The sequence below is a fragment of the Vicugna pacos genome, chromosome X (assembly GCF_048564905.1).
Source record: "Vicugna pacos chromosome X, VicPac4, whole genome shotgun sequence".
NCBI classification, from domain to species: Eukaryota; Metazoa; Chordata; class Mammalia; order Artiodactyla; family Camelidae; genus Vicugna; species Vicugna pacos.
This window is the reverse complement of record NC_133023.1, coordinates 52,102,646-52,126,634: the sequence shown is the minus strand read 5'-3', so window position 1 is coordinate 52,126,634 and position 23,989 is coordinate 52,102,646. Positions and strand designations below refer to the sequence as shown.

General features: G+C 36.4%; 1 protein-coding gene across 3 annotated transcripts in view; it reads left to right on the top strand.

The window, feature by feature from the left end:
• The window catches only part of OPHN1 (oligophrenin 1), a 564,560-nt gene that overhangs the window by 514,778 nt on the left and 25,793 nt on the right, over positions 1 to 23,989 (top strand). For all 3 annotated transcript variants that reach the window (XM_072956529.1, XM_006215235.4, XM_015248679.3), the window contains exon 20: positions 10,765 to 10,912. In XM_072956529.1, coding sequence (XP_072812630.1) covers positions 10,765 to 10,912 — 148 coding nt within the window. The remainder of the gene's footprint in view (positions 1 to 10,764; positions 10,913 to 23,989) is intronic.

Sequence of the window (23,989 nt, the reverse complement as noted above, 5' to 3'; positions counted from 1 at the left end):
AAATTCAGTGGCTTAAATTAAGAGAGAAGTTCATTTCGCTCTCATGTAGATGTCCAGAGATGAAAAGTCCATAATTGGCAGAGTAGCTCTGCCATCCTCACCAATTGGCCTTAATCTCTGGGTACTAGATACTTATTCCATTGGTCTTCATTTACTACTCAAGGAGAAGGAGAAAAGTGGCAGAATGGAATGCAGATAATTTCTTTATAAAATACATGATCCAACAGTTTGCATACATCACTTCCACTTGTATTCTGTTGTTTAAAACTTAAGTAAATGGCCTTAGGTAGCTATAAGCGAAACTAGGAAATATAGACATGGGTACTCAGCTAAAACTCAGTGACTCCTATTAGTAAAAGGAAGAAGAAGGGATGGATACCTTAGTATAGGGTGAACGTAGGAATAGTGGAATATGAAACTGAAGATTGTAGACAGTGTCTAGATTATACAGCATCTTGTGTACTAACTACAGAATTTGGACTTTGTCCCAAAGATAGTGAGGAGTCACTAAAATATTTTAATCAGAGGGGCAAAATTATATTTTGAGTTTAGAAAGGTCACTATATCCATGCTTTGGTAGACAGATTAAAGGAAGCAGTGACAGGAGACACAGAGAACAGTTAGAAGACCACCGTAGTAATATTAGAGAGACATGAAGAGACTAAACTAAGGCAGTGGCAGTAAGCAGAGAAGATAGATTAGCAAGATATTAAGGAAGTATAATTTTTTTTAAGAAAGTATAATTGATGGAACATGGTGACTAAGTGGATATGGGGTATGAGAGAGAGGGAGGACGCTAAGATAATATTACCCAGATTTCTGGCTTGGACATTAGCATTGTTTTAAGTAATAAACAATTATAAGAAAATAATTAAATACGTTTATTTTTAAAATGTTGAGGTTGAGATCATCTGGGATATCTAGGTGGCAGTATTGAGAAGGCAATTAGATATATATAAATAGAAATCATTAGAAAAAACTGCTAGTGCAAACCATGAGAGTGGATGAAATTGTTGGGAGAATGAGTCTAGATTAATGAGACAATTAGACAACTGGCAATACAATCCTGGGGAAGATCAACATTAAGGAAGGTCCAGTGAAAGAGATTGGGCAGTGTTCAGGGAGGTAGGAAGATGGTCATTCAGAAAGATAAAAGGTAAGGCATTTTTAGATCAGGAATGTCACTTTGTGTCAGTGCTGGAGCAAAGTCAAAATAAGGATTGAAAAGTGCTCATAGGATATGGTAATTAGGAAGTTAGTGGTGATCGTTGTGAAAACAGTTACAGAATAGTGGTGTGGGCAGAGACCAGGTTGAAGAACAAATGGGATATGAAGAAATGCACACTGGGGATTGTGGAGTGATATCAGCAAGATAGCAGTGTGAGAATTTATAGCACTGCTCCCTTTCCCAAAACATCAATTTGAATAACTATCTGCACACAAAAATATCTTCACAAGAGCCTAGGAATCCAGGTGAGGGATTACAACACCTGGTGAATGACAGAAATAAGAAAAGATATAATGAGGAAAAAAGGTAGTGTCACCTATCTTTCACCCCTAGCACTCCTCTCCCAACACCTGGCAGTGTAGAGAGACACTATGAGAAAGGAGAGTAAAGTGAGCACCTGACTTCATCATTGACCCCAGTGCCAGCCGGCCCTAGCACCAGACCAACTCTTGCAGACTTAGGTGTCTCCCATGGCTCTGGGCTCCCAGGGGGCTCCTTTAAACCCAGGCCCCTGGCCAACCCAGCTATTCACTAGCTTCTGTGGCCCCAGGTGGCTCCCACAGTCCTAGACAGCTCCTGTGGTACCAAGCTCCTAACAGGTTGCTGTAAGCCCAAGCTCCCAAAACACCCAGCATCACTCAGTACTCACATCCTCAGGTAGCTCCCAAAGCACTAGGCAACCAGTTGGCTCACACAAACTCAGGCTCCTGGCCCACCCCATTATCAGCCAGCTCCCATGTCATCATCAGGTTGCTGGTAAGCTCCTGTGAATACTGACATCTGGCCCATTCCAGAATGGGCCAGCTCCCATAGACCTAGCCTCTTGACTGGCTCACACTGACCTAGGATCTCAACTTACCTCAATGACACTGCCCCTACAACTCAGGCTCCAGGTGGACTTCTGTGGACCCAGGCTCCTGTCCCACTTCATTGTCAGACAAGCACCTGTGGCCTCAGCTTATAGGCTGGCTTCCAGAGAACCAGAATCCTGACCTACACTAGCACCAGATTAGGCCCCATAGACTTAATCCCCAGGCTGGAACTTGAGACCCCAGGTTACAGGCCAACTTCCATGGCCATAGACTCCAGGATTTCCCAAATGGCAGGCCAGACCCCATTGCCCTAACCTTTAGTCCAGTCCCTACAAAATCAAGCTCCTGGCCCATCTAGCACCAGAACAGTCCCTGTGGACCCAGATGCTAGGCCGACCCCTGTGTTCCCCTGAGCCTGATGGGTCAGCCTCCATGGACCCAGATGCAGGTCTGTACACATGAGCCCAGATCACGGGCCCATCACTGTAGACTCAAGTGTCAGGCCTGCCCCAGTGAATCCAAGCTCCAGGCCCACCCCCTTGGACCCAGGCACCAAGCTTATCACTGTGGATCCAAGCACCAGACCTGCCCAACTGCTGACCAAGTCACCAAACCTGCCTGCCCAAAAATTCCAACAGCAAGTTTCCCCCAGACACCACCAGATGGCCAACCTAGAATCTCAGGACTGTTAAAGGGCTTTACTTGCTGAAGTCAGACTGTAACGATAAGAGGAGATGCATACTTTGTCAAATGCACTGATACCAATAAAAGGCCACAAGTATCATAAATAAAGGAAACATGAAACCACCAAAGGAAACTAATTCAAATAACTAACCCTAAAAAATGAAGTTCTAGGAATGGTCTGACAGAGATTGATAACAATCCTCTTAAAGAAATTCAGTGAAAAGACAACTTACTGAATGGGAGAAAATATTTGAAAATGACATATCTAATAAGAGGTTAATATCCAAAATATATAAACAGCTCATACAACTTAATATCAGAAACAGCAATCCAATTAAAAAATGGGCAGAAGACATGAATAGACATTTTTCCAAAGAAGACATGCAGATGGCCAACAGCCATATGAAAAAAAACACAGCAATGCTAATCATCAGGGAAACAGAAATCAAAATTATTATGAGATATCACCTCACATCTGTCAGAATGGCTGTCATCAAAAAGATCACAAATAATAAATGTTAGTGAGAATATGGAGAAAAGGGAACTGTGCACTGTTAGTGGGAATATAAACTGGTGCAGCCATTATGGAAAACAGTATGGAGGTTCCTTAAAAAATTAAAAATAGGTTTACCATATGATCCAGCAATTCAACTCCTGAGTTTATATCTGAAAAAGTGAAAACACTAATTTAAAAAGATATATGCACCGCAGTGTTCATCACAGCATGATTTACAATAGCCAAGATATGGAAGCAAACTAAGTGTCCATCAACAGATGAATGGCTAAAGCAACTAGGGCATATATTAGCCATTAAAAAGAATGAAATATTGCCATCTTAAACAACATAGATGGGCCTGGAGGGTATTATGCTTAGTGAAATAAGACAGACAAAGACAAATACTATATGTTATAATCACTTACAATTAAAGAAATATAACAAAACAGAAGCAGACTCACAGATATAGAGAACTAGTGGTTATCAGTTGAGTGAGGGAAGGGGGAGGGGCAATATAGGGAAAGCAGATTAAGAGATAAAAACTAGTATGTATAAAATAAATAAGCTACAAAGATATATTGTACAGCATGGGGAATATAGCCAATATTTTATAATAACTTTAAATGGAGTATAATCTATAAAAAATATTGAATCATTATGCTGAACATCTAAAACTATTATAAATCAACTATACTTTAATTAGAAAAGGAAATTCAGTGAACTATAAGAAAACAGATAGACAACTAAATGAAATTAGAAAAACAGTGCATGAAAAAAATGGGAAGTTCAGCAAAGAAACAGAAACCAATTTTTTTAAAAAAACACAGAAATTTTACCATTCAAAAAACAATGACTGAACTAGAGAATTCAATAGAAAGCTTCAGTGTCACACTCAACCAAATAGAAGAAAGAATTAGTGAATCAGAAGACAGATCATTTGAAATCATTCAGTCAGAGGATCCGAAAGAAAAAAAGAATGAAAAAGACTGAAGATAGTCTATGTGAATTATGGGATCTATTAAAAGAAACAATGTATACATTACTGGAGTCCCAGAAGTAGAATGAGAGAGAGCTTATTTAAATAAATAATGGCTGAGAAATTCTTAAATCTAGGGATAGATTTATGAAGCTAACAAGTTACCTCAAAATATCACCGCAAACAATCTTCTCCAAGACACAGTATACTGAAACTGTCTAAAATCAAAGACAAAGAATTTTAAAAGCAGCAAGAGAAAAAAAGCCTTCACATATGAAAAACCCCTATAAGGCTATTAGCAGATTCCTCAGCAGACATCTTGCAGGCCAAGAGAGAGTTGGATGATTTATGCAAAGTTCTAGGGAAAAAAACTTCCATCCATGAATATTTTACCTGGCAAAGTCATCTTTCAAAAATGAAGGAGTGTAAAGAAATGCAACTGATTTTTGAACGTTAATTTTGTAACCTGCTACCTTGCTGAATTCTTCAATCAGCTCTAGTAGCTATTGTGTGGACCTTTAAGAGTTTTCTATATATAGTAACATGTCATCCGCATATAATGACACTTTTACCTCTTCTTTTCCAATTTGGATCCCTTTTATTTCTTTCTCTTGCCTGACTGCTGTGGCTAGGACTTCCAGGACTATGTTGAATAGGAGTGGTGATAGTGGGCATCCTTGTCTTGTCCCAGATTTTAGTGGGAAGCTTTTGAGTTTTTCACCGTTGAGTACTATGCTGGCTGTAGGTTTGTCATATATAGCTTTTATTATGTTGAGATATGTTCCCTCTATACCACTTTGGCAAGAGTTTTTATCATAAATGGATGTTGAATTTTATCAAATGCTTTTTCTGCATGTATTGAGATGATCATGTGGTTTTTGTCCTTTCTCTTGTTGATGTGATGTATTACATTGATTGATTTGTGTATGTTGAATGACCCTTGTGTCTCTGGGATGAACCCCACTTGGTCATGGTGTATAATCTTTTTTGTGTGCTGTTGGATTCTATTTGTTAATGTTTTGGTGAGGATTTTGGCGTCTATGTTCATCAGTGATATTGGCCTATAATTCTGTTTTTTGGTGCTGTCTTTGCCTGGTTTTGGTATCAGGGTGATGGTGGCTTCATAGAATGAGTTTGGGAGTATTCCCTCCTTTTCAATCGTCTGGAAGAGTTTGAGAAGGACTGGTATGAGTTCTTCTTTGTATGTTTGGTAGAATTCCCCGGTGAAGCCATCCGGTCCTGGACTTTTATTTGTAGGGAGGTTTTTAATTGCTATTTCTATTTCCTTTCTAGTGATCGGATTGTTCAAGTGTTCAGTTTCTTCTTGATTCAGTTTTGGTGCACAGTATGTTTCCAGAAACTGAGTGATAAAGACTTAACCAAATGAGCAAAAGCTGAGGGAGTTTATCAACACTAGATCTGACTTTCAAGAATATTGAAAGGAGTTATTCAAGCTGAAATGAAAAGACTAAATGAAAGGACTAATATGAAAATATAAAACCTATTGGTAAAGGTAAATATATAGTCAAATTGAGAATAATCTATTACTATAATATAGTGGTGTGTTAACCATGTATCTAATATAAAGGTTAAAGGACAAAAGTATTAAAGATAAATTTAGCTACAATAATTTGTTAATGGATGCACAATATAATAGGTTAATTGTGATGTTAAAAACAAAATATGGAAGGAGGTGTAAAATGGTAGAAGCTTAGTATGTGATCAAAGATAAACTGTTATCAGCTTTAAATAGACTGTTATATCTATATTTCAGTTTGTATAAGCCTCATGGTAACCACAAAAGCAAAAACCTATAGTAGATACACAAAAGATAATGAGGAGGGAATCAAAACATGACATTACAAAAAATGATGAATTCATGAGAAGACAGCAAGAGATGAAGAAAGAAACAGAGAATTTCAAAACAGCCAGAAAATAACTATTAAGATGGAATTAGTAAATCCTTACCTAGCAGTAATTCTTTAAATGTAAATAGATCAAAAAGCAGAGCCGCTGAATGGATTAAAAATAAGACCCTACAGTATGCTGCATAGACTAGAAGTGAAGGGATGGACAAAGTTATTTTATGCAAATGTAAACCAGAAGAGAGCAAAGATAGTTATACTAATATCAGACAAAAAAAAACTTTAAATCAAACATGTAACAAGAAACAAGAGCTCAGTATTTAAAGATAAAGTTGTCTATTCATCAAGAGGATATAACAATTGTACGTATATATGCACCCAGCATTGAAGCACCTAAATATATTAATCAAACACTAACAATTTTTAAGGGAGAAATAAACAACAGTGAAATAATAGTAGGTGATTTTAATACCCCATTTTCAGTAAAGCATAGATTATTCAGACAGAAAATCAATTAAAGAAATATTGGACCTAAACTATACTTTACACCAAATGTACCTAACAAACATATACAGAACATTTCACTCAACAACAGAATACACATTCTTCTCAAGTGCACATAGCACTTGCTCTAGGTTAGATAATAAGTTAGGTCACAAAATAAACCTTAGAAAATATAAGAAGACTGAAATCATACCAAATAGTTTTCTGACCACAGTGGCATGAAAGTAGAAATCAGTAACAGGTAGAAGACTGGAAAATTTACAAATATATGCTAAACAACACACTTCTGAACAACAAATGAGTCAAGTAAGAAATCAGAAGAGACATCAAAAATATATTAAAACAAATGACAATAGAAAAGCAACAAACCATAACTTATGAGATATGAATATATCAGTTCTAAGAAGGAATTTTACAGTGGTAAACACTTACATTAAGACAAAAGAAAGATCACAAATAAACAACCCAACTTAACACCCCCAAGAAACTGAAAAAGAACAAACTCAGCCCAAAGTTTGCAGAAGGAAGGAAATAACAAAGATCAGAGCAGAAATAAATGAAATAGAGACAGAAAAATAATAGAAAAAATCAGTGAAATTAAGCTGTGGTTTTTGGAAAGATAAACTAAAAATCTTTGGCTAGACTAAGAAATAAAGAGAAGGCTCAAATATATAAAATCAGGAATGAAAAAGGAGACACCACAGAAATACAAAGGATAATAAGAGACTACTATGAATAATCATATGCCAACAAATTGGATAACCTACAAAAATGGATAAATTCTTAGAAACATACAACCTACCAAGACTAAATAATGAAGAAATAGAAAATCTTAACAGACTAATAGTGAGTGAGGAGATTGAATCAGTAATCAGAAATCTGCCAAAAAAGAAGAGCTCAGGACCAAATTGTTTCATTGATGAATTCCACCAAACATCAAAATAAGAATTAATGCCAATCCTTCTTAATTCAAAAAAATTGAAAGGGAGAGAACACCCCCAAACTCGTTTTGTGAAACCAACATTACCCTGATACCAAAGCCAGATAAGAACTCTACAAAAAACAAGAAGAAGAAGAAGAAGAAGGAGAAGCAGCAGCAGCAGAAAGGAGAAGGAGAAGGAGAAGGAGAAGAAAGGAGAAGGAGAAGAAAGGAGAAGGAGAAGAAAGAAGGAGAAGAAAGAAGAGAAGAAGAAGAAGGAGAAGGAGAGGAAAAAACTACAGGCCACAGCCAATATACCTGATGAATACCAATGCAGAAATTACCTACAAATTACTAACATACTTAATTGAACAGCACTTATTAAAAGGATCATAGACCATGAACAAATGGGATATACACCTGAGATGCAAGGATGGTTCAACATATGCAAATCAATACATGTGATACACCACATTAATAGAATGAAAAACAGAAATCTTAATAGATGCAGAAAATGCATTTGCCAAAATTCAAACATCCTTTCATGATAAAAACTCTCAACAAATTAGGTATAGAAAGAACATACCTCAACATTACAAAGACTATATAGGAAAAGCCCACAGCTAACATCATAGTTGATGGCCAAAGGCAGACATCTTTTCGAGCTAAGATCAGGAACAAGATAAGGATGCTCACTATTACCACTCCTATTGAACACAGTTTTGGAATCCTAGCCAGAACAACTAGGCAAGACAAAGAAATAAAACACATCAAAATAAGAAAGGGCTATGTATAAGGTATTTCTGTTAACTTTTTATCAGATGTAAAACATTATTAATTTTACCTTCTTGGATGTTGGCCATTTTGTTATTTCCATAAATAATATTCTTGAGCTTTTTTTCTGGGGTGCACTTAAGTTACTTGAAAAGAGCTCAATGCTTTCATATACTTCCTTTAGGCTTTGTTAAGCAGAAAAAGAGTAGTATTCAGTTTAGGGTTAATTTTTCTTCACTAATAAGGCAAAAATCTTGTCTGTGTACTCAACTCAGTGCCCTATGAATTGTTTAATAATCCACCATGACTGATGACAACAGGAACTCTTCCAGCAGTGTGTGATCTTATGTGATTATTTCTTCTAATTCTATCATGTGGTTCTTTCCTCACACATATGTATTGATTAGTACTCAGCTAGAATCTTAAGGAGGACATCTGCAGATCTCCATAGCTCTCTGTGCAGTTATTTGTTCTCTGGTACTCTGCCCTAAAAACTCACTTCCCTGCCCTCCTGATACTTTCAACTCAATGACTTCAACCTAAAGAGACTATTGGACTCCCCTGGGTTCCTCTTCCTGCATTATGGCCTGCAGAATCTTTCCAGACTGTAAGCTGAGACAGTTATGGTCATTTTCCCTCCCTCTCATGGATTCCTGTCCTTCATTGCCAGATTTCAGATGCCTTCAAAATCATTGTTACATGTATTTTTTCTAGTTTTATTTTTAATTGCTTCATGCTGAAGATGTAAATCTAGTCCCTTTTGTGCTATTTTGGCTGGAAAGGGAAGTAGCTGTTATGGTCTTTTCAGAGGACAATTTGACCTTTTATGTCAGAATTTTAATTGTGTTTATTTGTTGGCCAAGCAATTCTAGCCACTCTTCTAGATGCAGGAGATATCGCAGTGAACATGATGATATATTTCAATATAGCATTCCATTGAGTGAGGAGACAAACAATAAAAATTAAGTAAGTACAATGTGCTATGTTAGAAAGTGATAAGAAATACTAAGGAGAAAAAAGTTTAAACAGAGAAGGAAGTAGGAAGGTGGCATGTCAAAGTCTTAGATACATTTACCTGAAAGGACTCACTGAGGGAAATATATTTGATCATAATCTTACTGGAATCAATGGAGCAAACTATATGAAAATCTGGAGAAAGAGCACTTCAGGTAGAAGAAACACTCAGTACAAAGGCTCTGGTATGTTTGATGAATAGCAGGGAATATTTGTAACAATTACCACAGTGCCTAAGCAGATGCTCACAAAATGGTAGCTATTTAGTATATTATTACTAATGGTGGTGGAACCAGAAATATGACTTAAAACTATATGGCCTCAAAGCTCATCTGCTGGCTACCTATACCATGAGACATTGAGATGTGTACTGCCTTATGATTGTTCTTACATTCTTCTCTATCATTGTGCAGCTTTTACATAGGCTTGCCTTGTCTTCCCAATCATGTAAATTCTGTGATGTGCAACCTATGTTGACTCTTGCCTGGTAGAATGTTGGGCTATGACATATCTCTTTGCACTAATCATTGTGGTTGATTCTATTATTGCAATGGACCTTGGCCCCTTCCTCCCTCACCACACATGTGTGCCTTCCCAAAGTATGTTCACTCTGCCCAAAAGGTCATTCTCCCCAGGGATATGAAGATCCTCAAGTACATATGAGACACTATATACAAATTCTAGTCACAACTCCTCCCTCATTTATTCAGCACTTTTATACCTTCCAAGGCAGTTTGTTTTTGCCCTTTATTATTTGAATAAGTAGTGCATATGTGGTATGAAAATTTTAAAGATCAAAATGATATTGGAGTGAAAAATGTTTCTTACATACTTTCCTCAGCTACTCTTTATTCTTGTCTTGTGACAAACAATGTAACCAGTTTTTCTGGTATCCTTTCAGAAATAATGCATGTGAGTGTTTTTAGTCATCCTCCACACCCTACCCCTACCCATACAATGTAACTTGACTACCCTTTTCACTTGATTCTCAACACACCCTGTAAGGTAGATAGTACTCTTCCCAATTTACAGAGAGGAAGCTAAGGCTTAGAGATGAGAGGTGACTTTTTACGTTTTTTTTTAACGGGGGTGACTTTTTTACAGTTTCCTGGAAAGTAATTGGAAAACTCAGGACTGATGTCACATTATTTTTTAAATTAATAACCTAATTGGCTTTATTAAATGATTCATGTATTGGGCAGCATCCTATCTAATAAATAGAATGGTGCTCCCCTGATGTTGCAGTTTTTGTCTGCACTCTTTCCTCCACACTGAGAAGTACTAGGTATGGTGCCTCAGACATGGTAGGAGTTCTCTAAATGCTTACTAGTAGCTAATGTGATTAAGTAAATCCCCCAATTCCTTTGGTTACATTAGAATTGCTATGGCAGACTCTACATTTAATGCTGGTTGATATCAACTGGTGGTTAGCATTAGAGATACAAAAAGTTGATCTTTCTAATTGTTTCCTGGAAATATTTCCCCTCTACAGATATATTCAGGTCCACCTGAGGAAAGTACTGCACCCCCAGTGCCTCCTCCTCGAGTGACAGCAAGAAGGCACAAACCTATCACAATTTCGAAGCGCTTGCTGCGGGAAAGGACAGTTTTCTATGCTTCTTCCCTGGATGAAAGTGAAGGTCAGTATTAAGGCTTACCCTTAGCTTCTTAATAGTGATTAGAGACAAAGAGGATATTAAAGGGCAGAAGTGGAGGTATAACCATTTTTCTCCATGTAATGATAGACTTTTCCTGGGTCCTGGGCCAGGCAAGGCAAGGTTTATAAAATTTGTGCCCGGAAATGAATTAGTCTTCTGGCAGTGGATAGCACAGATATGAACCTGTAAAGCCAGCTACCATTTTACCTTAGCAGGCCAGTGGAGTTCCAAGGTGTTCTTAGATCTTTACCTCAATACATTGAAATGGGTGAGCAGTGTTTTCTGAATGTTCTGAGATTTTAAATACAAATTCAGCTAACATAGAGGAGTAATGGCTGAATAAGGGTTTCTAGTGCTTGTCCCCTCACAGTAACGTCAATTCAGTCATCCATACATGAAAATCCCTTCATGAGAGCTATGGAATCCAGATGAGAGGTCAGAGCACCTGGGTGGAGTACAGAAGTAAGAAAAGGTGCATTGCAAATGCCAGAAAGGACATTTTCATATTACCCACATCACCTCTCTCCCTAGCTCACACAATGCAGTAAAGAAAGAGATCCCTTCCACATGGAGGAAGGTGAGTGAAGTGAGCACCCTACTTTACCTTGGACTCCAGCACCAGGCCCACAACAGTAAACCTCAGCACCAACCTATCCCCCATTTTGCCAGGCTCCAAGCTAGCTTCCACAGACCCAGACTCCAGACCTATCCCACCACTAGGCCATTCTCTGCAAAGCCAGGCTCTGGGACTGCCCATGCAGACACAGAATCCAGGCTCACTATCTGCTAGGCTGGCTCCTACAGCCCTAGTCTCCAAAACACAACCACAGACCCAGCCTCTAGGCTGGTCCCTATGGCTCTAATCTCCAGGATGTAATCATGGACTCAACCTCCAGGCTAGCCTTGAGGACTCAGACTCCAGTTATGCCCCAGACCCTGTGAACCCAGACTCCAGTTATGCCCCAGTGACAGGATAGCCTCCCAGGCCCAGACCCCAAACTCTCCCTTGCAGATCCAGGCTTCAGGCTTGCTCATCCACTGACCCAGGCACCAGAACAACCTACCCAAGGACTCTACCAGCAAACCCATTTGTGGAGCCTACCAGCTGGCCTACTCAGAATCTCTGTGTGTGCTGACTGACAAAGGGCTTTCCTTGCCAAAGTCAGTCTGTAAAGAATGGAAGACATATCCACTTCTTTAAATAGGCAAACACCAACTCCAGGCTACAAAGATCAGGAATAATCAGGGAAACTTGACACCACCAAAGGAACAATAAAAGCACTATGAACATATCCTAATGAAATGAAAATCTGAACTGTCTGAAAATGAATTCCAAATAATTGTCTTAAAGAAGCTCAGTGAGCTATAAGAGAACCCAGACAATGAAACAAAATCAAGAAAACAATGCATGAGAATTTCAAGAAAGTGATAGCAATCATTAAAAAAAGAAAAAAAAGAAAAAGAAAAACAGAAATTCTGGAGTTGAAGAACACAATGACTGCACTGAAAAATTCAATAGAGAACTTCGGCATCAAACTTGATCAAGCAGAAGAAAGAATTGGTGAGGTCAAAGAGTCACTTAAATTAGTAAGAGGAACAAAAAAGAAAAAAATTGTAAAATTGAAGAAAACTTGAGCCTTATGGGACATTATCTACAAACCAATGTACACACTATGGGAGTCTCAGAATTGGGGAAGAAGGGGAAAGACACAGAAAGCTTATTTAAAGAAATAATGACAGAAAACTTACTAAATTTTGAGAGGGAAATGAACATCCAGATTCATGAAGCCCAAAGACATCCAAATAGATTAAATATTAAAAGATTTTAATCAAGACACATTATTTTAAAATTCGCAAAACTTCAGGACAAAGAGAACATCTTGAATGCAAGAGAAAAGCAAACTGTCACATACAAGGAAATCCCCATAATGCTGTGAGCAGATTTCTCAGCAGAAACCTTGCAGTCAGGAGAGAGTGGTATGATATATTCAAAATGCTGAAAGGAGAAAACTACCAACCAAGGATACTATACTGGACAAAGCAGTCCTTCATAAATGGAGATTTTTTTTTGAAAAAATTCTAGACAAACAAAAGCTGAAGGAGCTAATCACCACTAGACTTGGTTTACAAGAATTGCTAAAAGAGGATATATTCAAGTTGAAGTAAATGGACACTTACAACATGAAAACATATGAAAGTATAAAACAAATTGGTAAAGGTAACAATATAGCCCAATTCAGAATATTCTAACATTATAATAGTGATGTGTAAATCACTTTTAACTCTAGTATAAAAATTAAAACACGAAAGTACTAAAATACCTATAGCTACAATAATTTGTCAATGGATACACAATCTAAAAATTATAAATTGTGACATCAATAACTTAAAATGTAGGGGTAGGAGAAGTTAAAATGTAAAGTCTTTGTATGTAGTCAATGTTACTTTGTTATCAGCTTTAAAGAGACTGCTATAAATATAAGACATTTTACACTGTACAGCACAGGGAAATATACACAAAATGTTATGATAACTCACAGAGAAAAAAATGTGACAATGAGTGTGTATATGTCCATGAATGACTGAAAAATTGTGCTGAACACTGGAATTTGACACAACATTGTAAAATGATTATAAATCAATAACAAATGTTAAAAAATAAATAAATATAAGACATTTTATGTAAACTTTGACACCTATAAATACAAAACCTATAGCAGATACAGAAAACATAAAGAGAAAAGAGTCAAAATATATCACTACCAAAAAAATCACAAAAAAAGACAAGAGATGAAGAAAGGAAGAAAGGAAATACAAGAGTCAGAAACAATTAACAAAATGGCACTAGTAAGTCTTTACCTACCAATAATTACTTTAAAAGAAAATGGATTAAATTCTCCAATCAAAAGACATAGTGGCTGAATGGGTAATAAAAAATGATATTCAACTATGTGCTGTCTACAAGAGACTCACTTTAGCTGTAAGGATAAATATCTGAAAATGAAGGGATAGCAAAGTTATTCCATGCAAATGTTAACCAAAAGGGAGCAAGAGTGGCTATATTTGTATCAGACAAAATAGACTTTATGTCAAGAACTGCCACAAGAGATAGGAAAAGGTCATTATATAATGATAATTATGTCATATTTCAAGAGGATATAACCATTGTAAATATATATGAACCAAATATCAGAACTCTTAAGTATGTAAAACAAATATTAACAGAAATAAAGGGAGAAATAGACAGCAATAAAATAATAGTAGAGGATTTCAATACCTCACTCTTTTTTTGGTGGGGTTGGGGGGAAGTAATTCAGTTTATTTATTTATTTACTCTTAGAGGAAGTACTGGGGATTGAACCCAGGGCCTCATGCATGCTAAGCATGCTCTCTACCATTTGAGCTCTACCTTCCCCCTCTTAATACCTCACTTTCAACAATGCATAGATATCCAGACAGAAATCAGTAAGGATAAAGCTGACTTGAGCAACAGTATAGATCAATAGACATATACATAACATTGCATCCAACAGCAGGTGAATACACATTTTTTCAAGCACATGTGACATACTGCATTAACAGAATGAAGAATAAAAATCATATGATCATTTCAATGGATCCCCCAAAAAATTTGACAAAATTCAATATTCTATCATGGTAAAAACTTTCAACAAAATGGGTATAGGAGGAATAAAACTCAACATAATAAAGGCCACATATGCAAACCCACAGCTTACATCATACTCACAGGTGGAAAACTGAAAACTTTTCCTTTAAGATCAGGAACAAAGATGTTCATTTTCTTCACGTCTATTCAGTGTAGTGCTTGTAGTCCTAACCAGAGCAATTAGCCAAGAAAAAGAAATAAACAACATCTAAAGCAAAATGAAAGAAGTAAAATTGTCTCTGTGGATGGATGATGTGATTTTATACATAGAAAACCCTAAAGATTCCACCGAGAGACTATTAGAACTAATAAGTGAATTCAGTAAAGTATAAGGTATAAAAGTAAAATACAAAATACAATTGTTTTTCTATATACTAACAATGAAATATCCAGAAAAGAAATTAAGAAAACCATTCCATTCACAATAGCATAAAAAAACTTAGGAATAACTTTAGCCAAGGAGTTAAAGACTTGTGCACTGAAACCTAGAAGACACTGAGGAAACATAATGAAGAAAACACAAATAAATGGGATTCTGCGTTCGTGTTTGGACAAACTAATATTGTTAAAATGTCCATACTGCCCATAGCTACCTACAGATTCAATACAGTCTCTATCAAAATTCCAATGACATTTTTTCATAGAAATAGAAAAAGCAATTTTAAAATTCATAGGGAACCACAAGAGACCCCCCAATGGGCAAAGCAATCAGCAAAATTGAAGGCATCACAATTTCTGATTTAAAATATACTACAAGGCTGTGGTAACCAAAACAGTATAGTAATGGCATAAAAATAGACATATAGACCAATGAAACAGAATAATGAGCCCAGAAAAAAATACACATATTGATGGTCAATTGATCTTTCACAAAGGTGCCAAGAATACACAATGGGGAAAGAATAATCTTTTCAATACATTTTATTGGGAAAAACAGATATCCATATGCAGAAGAAATTAGACCCTTATTTAACACTATATACAAAGATCAACTCACAATGGATTGAAGACTTAAATGTAAGACCTATAGCTCTAAAACTACTAGAAGGAAATATGGGGAATAAGCTACTTGTCATTTGTATGGGCAGTGATTTTTGGATTTAACCCCAAAAATACAACCAACAAAAACAAAATAGACAAACATGATTGCATCATACTAAACAACTTCTGCACAGCAAAGGAAACAATCGGGTGAGTAAAGAAACAACCTACAGAATAGGAGAAGATATTTGCAAATCATATATCTGATAATATCCAAAATACATAAGGAACTCATACAGATCAATAATAAGAAAAGAAATAACCCAATTTTTAAAAGATCAAATGACCTAAACAGACATTTCTCACAACAAGATATATATATATATATATATATGGCCAACAGGTATATGGAAAGGTGCTCAACATCACTGATCATCAGGGAAACGCAAATCAAAACTAGTGAAATATCACCTTACGCCTATTAGGATGGCTATTACCAAAAAAAGACAAAAGACAAGGGTTAACAAGGATGTGGAGAAAAGAGAACCCTTGTATACTGTTGATGATAATGTAAATTAGTACAATCATTATGGAAAACAGTATGTAGGTTTCTCAAAAAATTAAAAATAAACTATCATATAAAGCTGTCAGCTGCCTGGCTGAGTGTTCAAGGCATGCTCAGACATTCATACAGAGCCCCTTTGCAAAGACTGGGAGTCATATTGGTTCTTGATGTTTTGAGGCAACCTCTGTCTAATTATTAGCTGATCACAAAGCTAACTAAGCATTGTCTTTAGTGGCAACAGTCAACAAAGAATGCAGATTTTACAGAAATAGGTCAGAAAATTCAGTAAACAAACTAACAACAATAACTAAAGCAAACAGCAACAACGACAAACTCTGGGGAGGAGAGAGAATCTGAGTTCCAGAGTTGCCATATTATTTTCCTTAAAATGTCTAGTTTTCAGTAAAAATTACAAGATATGTAAAGCAACAAGAAAGCATAGCCCATACACATGAACAAAACCAAAAAGCATTCAGGCAATTGCTGCCACATAACCCATCAACTCCACTCTTCAGTATGTACTCAGGAGAAATGAAAACATGGCTTCATAAAGACTTATATTTGAATATTTATAGCAGCTTTATTTCATATCATCCAAAAACTATAAACAATCTGAATGTTCATCAGCTGATAAGTGAACAAACAAATTGTGGCATATGCATACAACAGAATACTACTCAGCAACATACAGGAATGAACTTCTGTTACATGCATCATCCCTACCCACCAGATATATCAGCTTCTTTCAGGATCTCAAGCTTGTCCTCATAATCCAGGCCTTTGCATCTGCTTTCCCCTTTGCTAGAAGCTCGCCTCTCCACCTTTACATGGATGGGTCGTTCTCATGATTCAGGTCTCAGATAAATGCCACCTCCTCCAAGTAACCTTCCTTGACCACCTCCAACATGGCTCTCCATAGTTATTTACCTCTGCCCCTAGTTTGTTTCACTCATACCACTTATTAATGGTTCTTCATATTTTATGGTCTAGTTACTTCTTTTTACCTATCCACAGAATGAAAGTTACCAGCTATGTCAATAAAAAATAAGTAAAGTAAACTACCACATTATACAATAGTTCTACATCTAGGTATATATCCAAAGGAAATAAAATTATTACCCCGAAGAGATACCTGTACTCTCATATACATTACAGCATTATTTACAGTAGCCAGATATGGAAATACTGAAGTGTTCATCAACAGATGATTAGATAAAGAAAATGTGGAGGTATCACCTCACACCAGTCAGAATGGCCATCATTCAAAAATCCACAAATGACAAATGCTGGAGAGGCTGTGGAGAAAGGGGAACCCTCCTACACTGCTGGTGGGAATGCAGTTTGGTGCAGCCACTGTGGAAAACAGTATGGAGATTCCTCCAAAGACTAGGAATAGACTTACCATATGACCCAGGAATCCTGCTCCTGGGCATATATCCAGAAGGAACCTGACTTCAGGATGATACCTGCACCCCAATGTTCATAGCAGGACTATTTACAATAGCCAAGACATGGAGACAGCCTAAATGTCCATCAACAGGTGACTGGATAAAGAAGAAGTGGTATATTTATACAATGGAATACTACTCAGCCATAAAAACCAACAACATAACGCCACTTGCAGCAACATGGATGCTCCTGGATAATGTCATTCTAAATGAAGTAAGCCAGAAAGAGAAAGGAAAATACCATATGAGATCGCTTATATGTGGAATCTTAAAAGAAAAGAAAAGAAATGAAAAAAGACAAATGAACATAAATACAAAACAGAAACAGACTCATAGACATAGAATACAAACTTGTGGTTGCCAATGGGGCAGGGGTGGGAAGGGATAGACTGGGATTTCAAAATTGTAGAATAGATAATCAAGATTATACTGTATACCACAGGGAAATATATACAAGATCTTATGGTAGCTCACAGAGAAAAAAATGTGACAGTGAATTATATATATGTTCATGTATAACTGAAAAATTGTGCCCTACACTGGAATTTGACACAACATTGTAAAATGATTATAAATCAATAAAAATGTTAAAAAAAGAAAATGTGATAGATACACACACACATGAATATTACTTGGCCTTAGGTAAAAAAGAAGGAAATGCTATAATTTGTGACAACATGGATGAACCTAGAGTACCTTATGCTAACTGAAATTAGCCAAGGACAGAAAAACAAATACTGCATGATCTCACTTAGATATGAAATCTAAAAATATCAAACTCACAGAAGCAGAGTAGAATGGTGGTTGCCAGGCATTTGAAGGAGGGGAAAATGGGGAGATGTTGATCAAAGGGTACAAAGGTTCAGTTATGCAGGATGAATAAGTTCTGGAATTATAAGATACAGCATTGTGACTATAGTTAATAATACTATATTGTATACTTGAAGTTTTTGAAAATAGTAGATCTTAAATGTTCTTATCACACCCAAAAAAACGGTTAACTATGTGACGTGATGGATATGTTAATTAGATTGATTGTGGTAATCATTTCACAATGTATTAATATATCAAAACATCACATTGTATACCTTAACTATACACAAGTTTTTATTTGTCCATTATATCCCAAAAAGCTGGGGAGAAAAATCAACTCACATAGATTGAGGTATGGTGCTAAGTAGAATTAAGACACAGTCCGCCACCTCAAGGAGTTAATAGGTTTAATGGAGATTAGATAGATAGATAGATAGATAGATAGATAGATAGATAGATAGATGACATTCAGTAGAATAATTGCTTAGTATAGATACTGTACCCATTCTAAATGGGCTTTTCTCCCTACTACTCTTATTGAGACATTTTTTTTGTCGAGATTACCAACAATCCCAGTGTGGCCACTCCACTATTCTCATACTCAGCTGTGAGCAGCATTTCACAGTTTACTAACTCCTCCTCCTTTATTTTTCTGAATCCATCTTTATTTCCCTCATTTGGTATATAACAAGTTAAACCAGAATGGAAAGTACACCCTTTGCACTCATTCACAGCTGCCTTGTTTGAAAAGACATGGATAAGCTTGATGACTAAGCATGCTGGTTGGGTGTCGAATGGCAGGCAGCTCATAGGAAAGAGTTGATCATGTCTAACTCCTCCTACTTGAAACACTTCATTCACTTGGTTTTCAGGACATTGAACTCTCCTTGTACCTCACTAGACATTCTATCTCAGTCTCCTCTGCTGATTTTCCTTCTCTTCTCAACTTTGACATGTTAGAAGCCCCAGGGATTTTTCCCCCTAGTCAACTTCCCTGTCTATATTTGTTTCCTGAGTGATCTCATTCAATCTCACAGCTTTAAATATCTTTTGAATCTGAGGATTATTTCCAAATTTATAAATCTAGGAATTATCTCCCCTCTGTTCCTATCTCAAACTCCCTGCTCAAAGGCTCTTTGGATGACTTATGGATATCTCCAATTTAAAATGTGCAAAACACAGCTTTTAATTCCTTATTCCTCAATCTGCTCTTACTTTGATCTCCTCCATCTAGGTAACTGGCAGTAGCAGTCACCCAGTTGCTAACGTCAAGATCTTTGGGATCATCCTTGATTACTCTCTTTCCCTTTTACCTCACATCTAATCCATCTGCTGTACATGCACATTATATGCTAAACCTACTAATTCCTACTGCTACTTTCATGGTCAAGCCACCGTCATCTTTTACAGGGGTGGCTACAGTAGCTTCCGAACTATTATCCTTGCTTTTCTTCTTGCCTGACTATTGTTCATTCTCCACAGCAGCCAGTAAGATGTACATTCTTTAATTTGATTGATTGATTGATTGATTGATTGAATATTCTGAAATAGTATTTTATTCATGGAATAAAATGAAACAAATGTAAGAAAAATACATTTTTTCATTGTTTAAAACTTAATGATGATAGCTGTTATATTTTACTTTATTTTTTAATATATATTTTATTGAAGTGTAGTAAGTTTACAATGTTGTGTCAGTTTCCAGTGTACAGCACAATACTTCAGTCATATAGGAACATATATTCATTTTCATATTCATTTCATAAGTTACTACAAGATATTAAATAGAGTTCCCTGTGCTATACAGTAGGATTTGTTGTTTGTCTGTTTTATATATAGTACTTAGTATCTGCAAATCTCAAACTCCCAATTTATCCCTTCCCACCCCTTTCCTCCTCTGGTAACTGTAAGTTTGTTATCTATGTCTCTGAGTCTGTTTCTGTTTTGTAAATAAGTTTGTCTTTTTTTTTTAGATTCTACATATCATTTCCTCTGCTCCAAATTTCCAATGACTTCTATGCATTTTTAGAAGAAAATCCACATTTTATTCTGCATTATATGATCCTTAGTTACCTTTCTGATCTCATTTCTGAGCTTTACTGTCTCTCTATCCACTTTGTTCTCTCTGCTCTTTTGCTGTTCCTTATACATGTCAAACTTACCTAAGGGCCTTTACATTTGCTGTTCTCTTGGCTCTAAACATTCTTCCTCCAGAACTTTGCAAGCCTCTCTCCTTCATTCAGATCTCTGCTAAATGCCATCTCTTCATAGAGACTGTCTCTGAGTACCCTATTTAAATAGTTCTTTCCCTTCCTCCAATTAATTTCTATCATTTTACACTGCTTCATTGGATTCATGTCACTTGCTACTATGTGTTCACATGCTTATTATATCTTATCCATTAGAATGTAAGATCCACTTTATCACCAGCCTCCAGAATAATTCCTATATATTGCATGTGTTCAGTAAATACTTGTAGACTAAATGAATGAGTGTATAGGGAATAATGAAGAGAAAAGGATCACCCAGCTTAAGGGATCACCTCCTTACCTCCTTCATAGAGGAGGTGTGCTGACATTTAGTAGAAAGTGGAAGGGAACATTGAATGCCTCCTCTGTTGTTCCCTAATCTCATTTTAATTGTATAAACTCATTTATTTGTCTATTCACAATCTCCCCAAATACATACTAGAAAATGTAATCTCTATGCCAGCAGAAATTTTTCACTCTGTATCCCTAGTACCAGCATAGTACCTAGCATATCATAAGTTCTCAATAAATGTCTATGGTAAATGAATGAATTGAGTGTTAGTAGGCCTAGAATATAATTTCATCTTGGCCACTAACTTGCTGAATGACTTGGGCTAGTCATCTCTGGGTCTCAGTTTGCCCCTCTGTGTGATGAGGTCTTTATGCCAGAAGATCACCAATGGGATAACCCACTCTAGACTTTTAAATTTCTTTTACTGAGATATAATTCATATGACATAAAATTCACCCTTTTTAAGTGTTGACTGGTGGTTTTTAGTACATTCACAAGCTTGTGCAACCATCTAATTTCAGAACATCTTCATCACCCCAAAAAGAACCTTGTACCTCCCAATACTCCTCTCCCCCCAATCCCTGGCAATCACTAATTTACTTTCTGTCTCTGTGGATTTGCCTATTCTGGAAATTTCATAGAAATGGAATCATACAATATATGGTCTTTATGTGGCTAGCCTCTTAGCATAATGATTCCAAGCTTCATCCATGATGTACAATGTATCAATACTTCATTCCATTTTCTGGAGGAATAACATTGCATTATATGGATATATCACATTTTGTTTATCATTCGTCAGTTGATGGACACAGATTATTTCCACTTTTTGGTTATAATGCTGCTATGAACATTTGTGCACAGATTTTTGTGTGAATGGATGTTTTTAATGATCTTGGGTATATACCTAAGAGTGGAATTTCTGGGTCATACAGTCACTGTATGTTCAATATTTGAGGAAACATTTCGAGACTATTTTCTACAGCAGCTGCACCATTTTACTTTCCCACCAGTAATGGATGACAGTTACAATTTCTCTACATTTTCACCAGCACTGGGTTTTTGTTTTGTTTTAGTAAAAACTGCATATATTTAAAGTATACAAAGTGATGATTTGATGCACATATACATAGTGAAATGGTTACTAAAATGGTTACTACAGTCAAGTTAATTAACATGTCTTAATTTTTTTTGGATGAGTGCACTTAAAATCTACTCTCTTATCAAATTTCTAGTACTCAGTACAGTATTGTTAACTGTAGTCATCATGCTATATATTAGATTTCTAGACTTATTCATCCTACATAACTGAAGCTGTGTAACCTTTGCCCAACATCTCCCCATTTTCTCCACCTCCTTGCCCCTGTTCTACTCTCTGCTTCAATGTATTCAACATTTTTAGTTTCCACATATAAATGATATCATGCAGATCATTTTTCGTTCTGTGTCTGGCTTAGTTTACTTAACATAATGTCATCCAGGTTTACCTACATTACAGCAAATGAATGGTAGGATATCTTTCTAAGTCTGAAATATATATAAATATAAATATAAATATAAGTATAAATATAAATATATATATATATTTAAATGTAAATATATATTCACCCACTGATGGCCACTTAGGTTGTTTCCATATCTTTCTAATTCTAGCCATCCTAAATGGGTGTGAATCTATATTCATTTTATCCTCATCACTTCTCATAGTGAAGGCACTAGAGGCTTAGAGAGACTGAGTAGTTGGCCCAATTCACACAGCTGCTAAATGTCAGAGCAGCAATTTGCATCCATCTTATTCCAGACCCCATTTATCTACTATAATATTGTACTTCCTATAACCTGTTTGAACAGTGTTCTGAGAGGGTACCAATCCCTCTGCTTACCAGTGTTTTTATTTTTTACCAATAGCATTTCATTTCTTACCCCCAAACTCTTTATTCCCCTTGTATGTAATATTATAGTGACTTATTTCATCATCATCGTGGACTTCACACCCCCATATCGAAGCTCTGTCCATTCCACTCCCTTGACATCTCTTGAATCTGTCTCTCTTTGCTACTGCTGCTGCAGTTTAGATCCTTCTCATCAGCAATCTCCATCGGGTCTGCTATCCTCCGGTCTCTCTGTTCCAGTCTACTTTTCATAATGAATCTAAAGAGACATTCTAAAAATATATATGATAATGTCACTTCCCTGCCAAAAAAAGTCATGATCCTCGGCAGCCCAATGATAAAGATAATATTCCTGAACATGGCATTCATGGCCTTCATGATACAGCCCCAACCCACCTTAACAAACTCATTTCAAGCTACCCACACTTTTCATCTAAAATTGGTTCCTGTGCTGAAGCCACAATAAACTTTTTCTTTTTTTTTTAATTTTCTTAGACAAACCATGACTTTTCACTCCTTCAAGTTGCTCACTCTTTGAAGTTCCCTCCCCCCCTTTTTCTCCATCTACTGCAATCCTTTAAGTCCTAGGTCAAATATCTCTTTTACAAGATTTTCCCAAGCAACACCTGAGAAAATTGGCACTGTCCTCCTCATAGCACTTATTTGCATTATTCTACTTGTATTATAATAATTGATCTATTTCTCCTGCTGGACTAATGTGCAACCTCTCAAAACTCCTCCCCATCACGCACTCACACAGAAAAGAGGCCCCTAGTTGGCTGCTTGCCTATTTGTGAAGCCTCCTTGTCTGATAGGATTTACCCCCAGTTCTCTGCAGTTTCTGAAGCTGGCCTGTGTGTATTGTGGAGTTTCAAACATAAGCAGAAGTTTAAAAAACAATATGACATACTCCCCTTGTACCTTTTACCCAGCTTCAACATTTACCACCACATGCCCAATCTTGTTTCATCCATACCCCTATCCATTTGCCCAACTCAGACATCATGTCATTCCATCCATAAATGTTGAGTATGTATTTATAAAAGATAAGGACTCTTTTTTCAAACCAAAATCTCAATACCATCATCATACCTAAAAGAAAAGATAACAAAATAGTAATTTCTTTTTTTCTCTCTTTGTACTAGATTTTGT